The following is a 12,223-nucleotide window of genomic DNA, read 5'->3' on the forward strand; positions in this document are numbered from 1 at the left end:
GGGCGCACAATGGTTGTTATGTGGGGAGAGTATAATAAAAGTCCTTAAAGAGGAACAAACCTCGTTTACGGCTGTCATTAGATGTATTATCAGAGAGGAAGTACAGGTCACGGTATCCAATCTTGCACCCCCTATAGTGAGGCCGTGTTCACACCGTGCGGCAATGAAGTAGTGACCCAGTAAGATCATAGCAGAATGTCCTGTGGGGATCTGTACTCGCTCGGCTGAAGATGAGGCAGGCACAGTAAGCGGTATTACTGGGATGTCCAAGCAAGTTTATTAATGCGGCATAAACTGCTCTGGACAGGAAAAAAAAATGAATCGCCTTTTCTGGCACAACATGAAAACAAAGCGGAAACAGTCCATATAGCCCTGCGGGTCCGCCCGCTCGGGTCAGTGTCCTCAGAAACACACACAATGGAGGTCTCCACACCTCCACCCACAGACACTGAATGAAGCAACTGGCCTCCATTTTATTAGCCAAACCACGCCCCTGGGGTGGGGATATGTGAGCGGTCATTCCCACCCATCTCTTATGACTGCTCATAAAACCCTCGAGCGGCCAAAACAACTCTCTCAGCACTATACGTGCTGGAGCATACCCCTGAGCTCACATCACCGCAGCTATGAGCCGCAATGACACATATCTCCCCGCCAGGACTTGTCCGGCAGCCATCTTGCAGTCTTTAATGTCCAAAACTTACAAATGACAAGTAAACAGTATCCTCTGGATCACAGCCGGGGCATCAAAATAGTTTGTATCCGAGACCGGTTGCCATGGGCGACTGCACCACCATGTCATGCTGAGGGATGCCAGGCGTTCGTTTACCTTGGCTCTGTGGTGCCTTCACACAAGCCGGATGTTGCAGAGCCTCCTGCTCTGCCGCTTGCAAACAAACACTGACATCCATCCCTTTACTGCAGGGTTTGTAAATGGAATCTGTGGCCACTTGTAAGACCCGACCTGGAGGAAACAAACTGCCCCACTACCATCCTGTAGTTCACTCCAAAAATAAAAGCCCTTAATGGGTTTTCCTTAACATTGCCTTGACCAAATAACTTGACCAGGTCCACACTTTTATTTTGCACTGCAACCACAGCTATATCTGTGACTGCAATGCACTCCAGCGGGTTTAATACTCTTCTATGTGCATCCTGGGGGATAAATATCGACCCTCGCATAAGATCCCCCTCACTGGTTCTTACCCCTCAGACGGTTCAGAGAAATTGCGTCACAAAAGGGCTAGATGGGACATGTAGGAATCATCAGAGGCGGAAGAATGTTCTTACTACTCTGATCAGGACCTAGAAGGAGAGTAAGTTACACCCCAGAGCCCCTCAGAGGAAAGAAAGCTTATTTCTCATCTGAGAACACTGATGATTTGTTATGTGTGGAGTACTATGAAGATTGAAGAAACTTAGGTGACGCACTCAATACAGGACGAGATGTTCAGAGGTCTGAGAAACGGAGTGTTCCCAGTTACAGCCATCTGCTAGCTCTGTGAAGCCGCCATTTTTGACATTTCTTCCTGCTCCCAGAATATTCCCCCTGTGGTCCTAAGTCCTGCATAAGAGCAGGCAGATGATATATCCTTTGCGTGGAGGCAATATGTGGATGAAGCCTTAAAGGGAATCTGTCACCTGCTGCCGGCATTGACATCAGGGGCTTATCTACAGCATTCTGTCATGCTGTAGATAAGCCTCCGATGTAACCTGAAAAAAGAAAAACACTAGATTATACTCACCGGAGGGGCGGTCCGGTCCGATGGCTGTCGCGGTCCAGTCCAGCGCCTCCCATCTTGCAGCGATGCCGTCCTCTTCTTCCCTTCCTGTAGTGGCTCCGGTGCAGGTGCACTGCTCTGCCTTGTTGAGGGCAGAGCAGAATACTGCAGTACGCAGGCCCCAGACCTCTCCCGACGCCTGCACACTGCATGACTCTGCTCTGCCCTCAACAGGGCAGAGCAGTGCGCCGGAGCCACTACAGGAAGGGAAGAAGAGGACAGCATCGTATGAAGATGGGAGGCACCGGACTGCGACACCCATCGGAGTGGATCACCCCCTCCGGTGAGTATAATCTAACGTGTTTTTCTTTTCTTTCAGGTTTCATCGGGGGGGCTTATCTACAGCATTACAGAAAGCATTACAGAATGCTGGAGATAAGCCCCTGATGTCAATGCCGGCAGCTGATAGGCAAAAAAAAAAGGGTGACAGATTCCCTTTAACCATTTTTTCTGCTGACATTCGTCTACCTTACAATTATATATTTCCTTCACAAGGAATCTAATAGAGTCCGGCTTAGTCATTTCAGCAGCCCTCACGGAAATTGGTCAGGGCATCTATTCCACTCTCTTCTCCATAAAGAAACCCTCAGGAAAATGTTGTACCATTAAAATCATAGAATGGTAGAGTTGGAAGGGACCTCCTGGGCCGTCTGGTACAACCCCCTGCTCAAAGCAGGATTCGCTAAACCATCTCACAGATGTCTGTCCAGCCTCGGTTTGAAGTCTTCCATTGAAGGAGAACTCACCACCTCTCGTGGCAGCCTGTTCCACTCATTGATCACTCTGTCAAAAAGTGTTTTCTAATATCTAATCTGTGTCTCCTCCCATTCAGTTTCATCCCATTGCTTCTAGTCTTTCCTTGTGCAAATGAGAATAAAGATGATCTTTCTACAATGTGACATTTCTTGAGATATTTGTAGACAGTTATTATAATCCTAAAGCCCCGTAATCAGTGGGTCAGGTAGAGGAAATTCAAAATAAAAGCTATAAAATCAACTATCACGTTAATAGGGATGGACTCGGTAATGTGCACACTAGATCTTAAAGACGCATAGTGTCATGTGGCATCCATCCTGCCTGCCAGCAGTTCCTGAGGTTTGCATTGGCATATCAGGGAATAATCCACCACTTACAACTCCAGTGCCTTCCATTCGGCCTGTCCTCTGCACCTTGTATTTTCACAAAAATAATGACTGAAGTGGTGGCTTTCTTGAGAAAGAAAGGGATAATTATCATCCCTTATTTGGATGACCTTCTCTTGGTGGTGGACTCGGTGACTCATCTCTCCAAGACTATCCTCATTCTAAAGGGCCTGTCGATATCGCTATAACTTGTGACACCTGGAAAGCATTTTTAGGGGTCCTCCTCGACTCCCATCTCAGAATACCCTTTCTGACCCTTATAAAAATGTATGAAATCAGAAACAGGATTCAATCTTTCCAGAGGAAGAAAAGAGTGTCAGTCAGGTATGCAATGAGAATCTTGGGATTGATGACATCTTGCATCCCAAGCATACAGTGGAGCCAGGCCCACTCAAGCGGGTTGCAGGAAGCAATTATGACAACCTGGGACAGACATCTATCTGAACTAGACAAAAAAAAAACTTATCCACAGGTCTAAGATCTTCACTGTCATAGAGGACGTCCCTCACAAATCTCCAAAAAGGGGCACTATGGATCCTATCCCCATTCATCCGGGTTATTACTGAAGCAATCGACCTGGGTTGGGGAGCAAAAGTAGAAGCTCAATACCTTGAAGGAACAAGGTCTCTAGAAGTATGCAGAAAATCATCCAACTACAGAGAGCTTCGAGCAGTATAGGAGCGATCCAGCGGTGCCAGGACAGTCTCGGGTCCACAGGTAAAGATCTGATTAGACAACATCACAGGTCTTCTTTGTCTGGCATCAGGGGGACCCAAAAAGAGAGCTCTATCGGCCCTGGCCCGGCAGATATTTCAGTGGGCAAAAAAGACCGTCCTTTCTATTTCAGTAGTCCACCTGAATGGCTCCAAAAACAAAATTGCACACTTCCTCAGCAGGAAGATTGTATGGTACTACGAATGTGAGTTGAACACGGAGGTGTTTCATCAGCTGCCTTAGCGTTGCGATGTTCTGTGTCTAGTCCTGTTCTAAACTTAGAAAAATACGAAAGTGACAAATTTCTTTTCCATAAATTCAGAAGACAATCCGGAGTGTGTGGATGCCCTGTCCCAAAGCTGAGACGGAGAGCTGCTATATGCTTTTCCCCCTTTTCCATTAATCCCATGAAGATCGAGCCACAGAGATACTGATCACCCCTTTCTGGCCAAAAAGAAGTTGGTTTCCCTTGTGAAATCTCATGTTTCTAGAGGATCCAGTTCCCCTTCCACAAAGGTACGACCTTCTATCTAACGGTCCCCTCATACATCAGGATATACAGCTATTGCACCTGACAGCTTGGATCCTGAGAGACAGATCTTAATCTCTAAGGGTCTGTCAGATGGAGTAGTTACCACAATGCAGGCAAATAGGAAACCAATTACCTCGGCTAATTGCTCTAAAGCCTGGAAGATATTTTGCTCCCATGTCGAAGAATCCACGGGGGACTCCTTCCAGCCTGACATTCCCAGGATTCTAGAATTTCTCCAGCTATGATTTGAAAAAGGATTAAGACCTTACACACTTACAGCTCAGATATCTACCCTAATCGCCTATTAAGACTACCCGCCAGCAGACCATCACCTACGATTAGGAGGTCAGTACCATCATGGGACCTGCATTTGGTAGTGTATACTTTTATGTAAACCTCCCGAACTTATCCAAAACTCGTCCCAGCCAATGCCAATTTCCATTATCAAACACCTTTTTAGCTTCTACGGCCAGAAGAGCTGGTTCCCTTCACTAACCCTTCCCTGTTCATCCCATCTCGGACTGCCTGTTCCATATTAAAGACTGCTGCCCTGTTTCTTCCCAATCCTCTTCGGTGTGAACGTATAAGTGAGGGTAGTATCTCTGATAACCCATCCGCTATTATTTATGACATAATCTTAATGTCTTGATTTATCAATGTTTTTGAGAACCAGGATCTGTTATATCTTTCCACATTTATGTAGTAGCTTAATGTGCGCCATATTTCCTGATTTTAGGAGAATTTTTTCTTGGAACGTGTGATTAAATACTTTTACCAAGGTTGGAGCAATATCTTTATTCAACAACTTAATAGAACTCACCCGTGAGTCAACCGGGGCGTTAATATCTTTATTGTCTTCACCACCTCCTCTTCTTTTATCAATGCAGTAAGTCTATCTCTATCTGAAATATTTCTAGTAGGTAATGTCAGTGTATTTAGACAACGCTCACTCTCTTCTTCACCTACTCCATCTTGTTTGTAAAGTGTTGAGTAAAATTTGCTAAAAGCTTTATTTACTTTTTTTGGGTCATTCTGTAATTTTCCACCCGAGTTCCTCAGGCTGTTAATATATGTTATTGATCTCTTTCCATGGACCATCTTAGCCACAGTTGTGTTTTTATAAAATATTTCCATTCTTTTAAGTTTTTGTTAAAACATTTTTTGTATCCCACTCTACCTGCTTCATGCCCCTAAATTCAGCGTAAAGAAAACAAAACCTTCATCGATCGCTTTCCTGAATCCATCCCCTATACAGAGTGGTCACCCAGGAGAATCCAACTCCACCGCAAGTAACAACGTAATGTCTCCTCCTAACTCCTTCTTGTAATTCATATAGACAGGGATAATGTGTTCCTCCCATACAGTCCTGACATTATCATCATAATAGTCCTGACCTCCCGGGCCCTCGAGAAGATGTGTACATTGATCTTCCAAATCGGTCACTTTGTCGGTCTACAGAAAAATAAATTATTTCATCAGAGAAGAAGCTTGGTCTTCTACATAAGAGATTCCTCATCGTCAACCCCCTTCATCCTCTTCCCTATTGTTAATGGATGTTATTGATAGAATCCCCAGTGACGAACCTGGAGAAGTATTTTTGGCAAATGACACCTATTAATATATTAGTATAGCTAGTATGATGTCTTTCAGGGGGATTCCCGTTATTCTCTGAGAAGTTACCAGGTTTTGGTCCTGATTCTACCTTGGCTTCTATATCCAAGTTGGATTCCATAGAAGAGTCTCCGGTATCACCGTCTGCCTGTATCTTTCTATTTTCACCCTCACTGCTGTCTCCAGCACACTGCTGACAGAGCGGCCCAGACAGCACCACCACCAAACCACCGGCAGCAACTTTGTGTTGACTCTCGATCTCCAACTACCAGGGTCCTCGGACCTCCCAAACAGCAAGGAGTAAACCAGGTAGTCGGTGCCACATGAGCTCAACTATTGAGATGGATGAGCAGCTGCAGAGACAACACATAAAGTGTCTTATGTTTCCTTATGTGTAATATTCATCATCATCTCTCCTTATACAGGATTACACAATAGAGAAGAAGACATCAGGTGACTGTGTGACTCCCATCATCCATCTCCATGTATCCGGAGGAGGGAGCAGCAATGAGAGCCCCATCACAGAAGCCCCACACTCCCCGATGCCTGAGAAGAAGATCCTAGATCTCACCACCGAGATCACAGAGCTGCTGACTGGAGAGGTGACTGCTGGGAGATTATACAGTGTACACTGGAGGATTCTGGGTGATGAGAGGAGACTGCTGGGAGATTATACAGTATACACTGGAGGATTCTGGGTGATGAGAGGAGACTGCTGGGAGATTATACAGTGTACACTGGAGGATTCTGGGTGATGAGAGGAGACTGCTGGGAGATTATACAGTATACACTGGAGGATTCTGGGTGATGAGAGGAGACTGCTGGGAGATTATACAGTGTACACTGGAGGATTCTGGGTGATGAGAGGAGACTGCTGGGAGATTATACAGTATACACTGGAGGATTCTGGGTGATGAGAGGAGACTGCTGGGAGATTATACAGTATACACTGGAGGATTCTGGGTGATGAGAGGAGACTGCTGGGAGATTATACAGTATACACTGGAGGATTCTGGGTGATGAGAGGAGACTGCTGGGAGATTATACAGTATATACTGGAGGATTCTGGGTGATGAGAGGAGACTGCTGGGAGATTATACAGTATACACTGGAGGATTCTGGGTGATGAGAGGAGACTGCTGGGAGATTATACAGTATACACTGGAGGATTCTGAGGGATGAGAGGAGACTGCTGGGAGATTATACAGTATACACTGGAGGATTCTGGGTGATGAGAGGAGACTGCTGGGAGATTATACAGTGTACACTGGAGGATTCTGGGTGATGAGAGGAGACTGCTGGGAGATTATACAGTATACACTGGAGGATTCTGGGTGATGAGAGGAGACTGCTGGGAGATTATACAGTATACACTGGAGGATTCTGGGTGATGAGAGGAGACTGCTGGGAGATTATACATTGTACACTGGAGGATTCTGGGTGATGAGAGGAGACTGCTGGGAAATTATACAGTAAAACAGTGGAGTACTCTTGGTGATGAGAGGAGAGGTGAATGCTGGGAAATTATACAGTAATACAGTGGAGGATTCAGGGTAGTGGTAGTATACAGTTAGGTCCAGAATTAAACCCGGTCTAGATCGATCATGACAGAGGGCTTCCGCTTTACTAGTTGCACAAAGGCTCTGGAAAAGCTAAATAGCTCCTTGCTCCCTGAAAAGAAAGTTAGTGAATTCTGCACTTCCAAATCTAAAAGCCCCCCTGCATTCTGAGCCCCGGTGTGTTATGATTAGGTAACCGAGGAGGATAGCAGGTAAATAGGCTAGGTTACCAGATAACCAGAGAGGTTGGTAGCTTACAGACCCCTAAACTGACGACACACCTAGAATTAGCCGTGGGACGTACCTACGATGCCCTAGACGCCTCGGCACAGCCAAAGAATTAACTAAGCCTAAAGAGAGAAATGAGAAAGCTAAACTGCCCCGGAGAAGAACCCCAAAGGAATAGATAGCCCCCGAATATATATTGCCGGTGAGACAAGATGAGGCAAGAAACACAGGCAGAAAATAGAGTAAGCAAATAATGGGGCCCAAACTGTCTAGATAGAACAGGACAGAAAAGGATAATGTCTGCAATCACGCAAAAACCCTAAGAAAAATCCAACACATCTGATATGCAAAAATACTGAGGCAACACGACCTCTCCCCCACTAGATCAGAACTCTGGTTCTGACATAAAAGGGGATTAGAGATACAGAAAAGACTGACACAAGCTGTGGCATATGAAAAAGAGTCCAGCACAGGTCCCAACAGGGAACCCGGCTGAACTCGGACTAGCAGAGCAAAAATCAAAGAACAGCAAAAATGAATCAAAATTCAAAAAGGATTCAAGCAGACAAATAACTTATCTGAAAGATGCAGGACGGAGCAGGAGGCAAGCAGACTTCCAAAATGTTAAGGAAGAAAACCAAATCACCGGAACAACTGAGGGAAGGTTGCTCACTTAAATCTCTCCAGTCTGTAACACCTGACCTCCAATCATAATCCTCAGGTGATTGACTTCTGTCAGCCAGACCAGCTCCATTACCAGCAGCAACCACCAGAGGGAGCCAACACTCAGAAGCCAGGTCAAAGGTGTTCACAACACCGGTGTGCCTAAACCACATTTAGTGTCCACATGTTTGGGATTTCTGTAGCTAAAGAGAGCCCAACTAATTTACGGGTGTCTGTCTCCAGAAGAACGAGCTGGGCATAATGTACTGGGCAGTACAGCGTACTGGGCACTACAATGGGAGATTTGCAATTTTCACCGAGTAAAATCCACTGCTGCTTGTTTCTGGAAAACACCCATAAAGTCAAATCTTCACTGCACCTGTAGATAAATTCCTAAAGGTGTATAATTTCCAAAATGGGGTCACTTGAGGGGATTCTTCTCTTCTAGCATACAGCTGCTCTGTATACTGAGTACACAGACTATTCTTGGAAAATCTGGGCTCGAGGAGGCAAATAGCACTTTGTCCCTCCAGAGTCTCTCCGTATGGCTAATCAGTACTGTACAGCCACATATGGGGTATTTCTACATTTAGCAGAAATTTTGGGACAAATTTTAGTGCTATTTTTGCCAATTTCCCCATGTGAAAATGTAAAATCTGGGGCTAAAACTTAATTTTGTAGTAAAAACATAATTATTTTTCTTCATTACCCAATGGAACAAAATTCTGTGACATAAATTCTGGTGTCAATATGATCACTGCACCCTTAGATTAATTTTTTTGAGAGGTGTAGTTTGTAAAATGGGGTCACTTATGGTGAGTTCTGCTGTTCTGGCGCCTCCGGGGCTCTGTCAATGTGACTTGGCGCCTTAAAACCAATCCAGCAAATTCTGAACTCCAATATGGCGCTCCTTCCTTTCTTAGCTTTGCACTTTGCTTCAAAAGCAGTTTTTAACCACGTATGAGTATCGGCATACTCAGGAGAAATTGCACAACAAATTTTGGGGTCCATTTTCTCCTGCTTAAACAACATTTTTGTGGGAATTTTTATTTTTTTTATTTTCACAGTTCAATTTTGTAAAATTCTGTGAAGCACCTGTGGGTTCAAGGTGCTCACCACACATCTAGATAAGTACCTTGAGGGGTCTAGTTTCCAAAATGGGGTCACTTGTGGGGGATTTCCACTGTTTAGGCACATCAGGGGCTCTGCAAACGCAGCATGACATCCGCAGTTCATTCCATCAAAGTCTGCGTTCCTCCATGTCACTCCTTCTTATCCAAACCATGCTGTGCCCAATCGGTAGTTTTCCCCCACATATGGGGTATCCGCGTACTCAGGAGAAATTTCCCAAAAGATTTTGGGGTCCATTTTCTACTGTTACCCTTGTGAAGATGCAAAATTTGGGGCTAAAATAAAATTGTGAATTTTTTATAAAGCACTTGTGAATTTAAGCTTCTCACTCCACATCTAGATAAATTCCTTGAGGGGTCCAGTTTCCAAAATGGGGTCACTTGTGGGGGGTTTCCACTGCTTAGGCTCCTCAGGGGCTCTCCAAACACGACATGGCATCTTCTCTCATTCCAGTTTTGAGTTCAAAAAGTCAAACGGCGCTCCTTCCCTTTCCGTGCTCTGCTGTGCACCCAAACAGTAATTTTTCCCCACTTATGGGCTGTCAGCGTACTCAGGAGAAATTGCACGACAAATTATGTGGAGCATTTTCTCCTGTTACAATTGTGATAATAAAATAAATTGGTGCTAAAGTAATATTTTTGTAAAAAAAAAAGTAAAATGTTAATTTTTATTCCTTCCATATTGCTTTATCTACTGTGAAGCACCTGAAGGGTTAACATACTTGAATGCGCTTTTGAGGGGTGCGGTTTTTACAGTGGTGTCACTTGTGGGTATTTACTGTAATATAGCCCCCAAAGTTACTTCAGATGTGATCAATATAAAAAAAATGGTTTTGTAAATGATGTTGGAGAAATCTCTGGTCAACTTTTAACCCTTATAACTTCCTAACAAAAATAATTGTTTCAAAAATTGTCCTTATGTTAAGTAGACCTGTGGGAAATGTGATTTAGTGACTAGGTTTTGTGATATTGTTATATGGTTTAAGGGCTTAAAAATTAAAAGTTTGAAACTTGCTACATTTTCACCAAATTTCCAATATTTCATAAATGCAAGAAAAAAAATGGGTAAGATGTGGATTTATTCTGCTGAATAACTGGAAGTCCGGGCGAATTATCATACAGATATGTGGTTTTATTCTACTTGTATCAAAGTTCTAAGACTTCATCAGGAAATACCACAAATGTCTTAGGCCTGTTTCACACATACGTTTTTCCTGTCAGTTGCCAGCCACCAAAAAAGGCGGAGAACGGATCCGTGGCTGTCGAGACACCATCGGGTGCCACCGGACCGTTGATATGCCGATCTAAGAATGTTAAAGGAACCGTGCTTAAAAAATAAAAAGGACAGCCGATGTGCCGGGGGAAGACAAGTGCCAGGGGGACTGCGAGAAGAGTGCGGGGTCGCGGAAAGACGTGCCGGGGGGAGCTCGTGATGTCGCGGGAGGTCAGAGCTCGCGATGTCATGGGAGGTCTGAGCTCGCGATGTCGCGGGAGGTCAGAGACAGCGGGAGCGATGGTCGGAGCTCGAGATGTCGCGGGAGGTCTGAGACGGCGGGAGCGATGGTCGGAGCTCGGGTGAGGAGACGGCGGGAGCGATGGTCGGAGCTCGGGTGAGGAGACGGCGGGAGCGATGGTCAGAGCTCGGGTGAGGAGACGGCGGGAGCGATGGTCGGAGCTCGGGTGAGGCAATGGTTGTAGCTCGCGTGAGGAGACGGCGGGAGCGATGGTCGGAGCTCGGGTGAGGAGACGGCGGGAGCGATGGTCAGAGCTCGGGTGAGGAGACGGCGGGAGCGATGGTCGGAGCTCGGGTGAGGCAATGGTTGGAGCTCGCGTGAGGAGACGGCGGGAGCGATGGTCGGAGCTCGCGTGAGGAGACGGCGGGAGCGATGGTCGGAGCTCGCGTGAGGAGACGGCGGGAGCGATGGTCGGAGCTCGCGTGAGGAGACGGCGGGAGCGATGGTCGGAGCTCGCGTGAGGAGACGGCGGGAGCGATGGTCGGAGCTCGCGTGAGGAGACGGCGGGAGCGATGGTCGGAGCTCGCGTGAGGAGACGGCGGGAGCGATGGTCGAAGCTCGCGTGAGGAGACGGCGGGAGATCGGGTGAGGAGGCGGGAGCGATGGTCGGAGATGGGGTGAGGACACGGCGGGAGCGATGGTCGGAGATGGGGTGAGGACACGGCGGGAGCGATGGTCGGAGATGGGGTGAGGACACGGCGGGAGCGATGGTGAGAGAGAGATTTTAGCGGCTCCCAGGACAGGTTAAAATGCTTCCTGGGGCTATGATTCCCGGCATGCGCAGTTCAAACTGACGTTCCGTCAGAGAGAAAAAACGTGTGGTCCGTTTCATCCGCCCGGGAGCCGCTAAAATCTTGGCGGATCCGTACAAAAACGGGTAGGACGGACGACTGTCAGTCAAGATCCGCCAATAATGTAAGTCTATGGGGGAAAAAACGGATCCGCCCCTTTTTTGACGGATCCGTTTTTTAAAAAATTTGGCGGCTTTTGACTGATGGCAAATAACGGATGTGTGAAAGAGGCCTTACCCATTTTTTATCCCACGGTTGGTCATCAGTGGACCTGTGGATCTGCTGCAGCGAATATTCCTACAAGCAAAATTATAGCTCCATCTGGTGAGTGCAATCCAATTGTGTTAACCATTTGTGTCTTGGATAAGACCCTATTTTGCGCTATTTTCTCCAGCAGCACTCAATAAATAAATGCAAGTCATATCGAGCAAATCTTACCACTATCATAAAGTACAATATGTCATGAGAAAACATTCTCAGGATCACTGGGATCCATTGTAGCGTTCCTGAGTTATTACCTCATAAAGGGACAGTGGTCAAAATAGTAAAAATTGGCCC

At 46.1% G+C, this 12,223-nt stretch overlaps 1 protein-coding gene across 1 annotated transcript in view; it reads left to right on the forward strand.

Moving 5' to 3' along the window:
* Positions 1 to 12,223, forward strand: part of LOC141065397 (uncharacterized) — an 83,103-nt gene that overhangs the window by 25,623 nt on the left and 45,257 nt on the right. The window contains 1 exon segment of the mRNA XM_073557864.1: positions 6,206 to 6,382. Within this exon segment, the coding sequence (XP_073413965.1) occupies positions 6,206 to 6,382 (177 nt within the window).

This window comes from Dendrobates tinctorius, unplaced genomic scaffold, assembly GCF_039654945.1.
Source record: "Dendrobates tinctorius isolate UK_male_01 unplaced genomic scaffold, ASM3965494v1 ptg000251l, whole genome shotgun sequence".
NCBI classification, from domain to species: domain Eukaryota; kingdom Metazoa; phylum Chordata; class Amphibia; order Anura; family Dendrobatidae; genus Dendrobates; species Dendrobates tinctorius.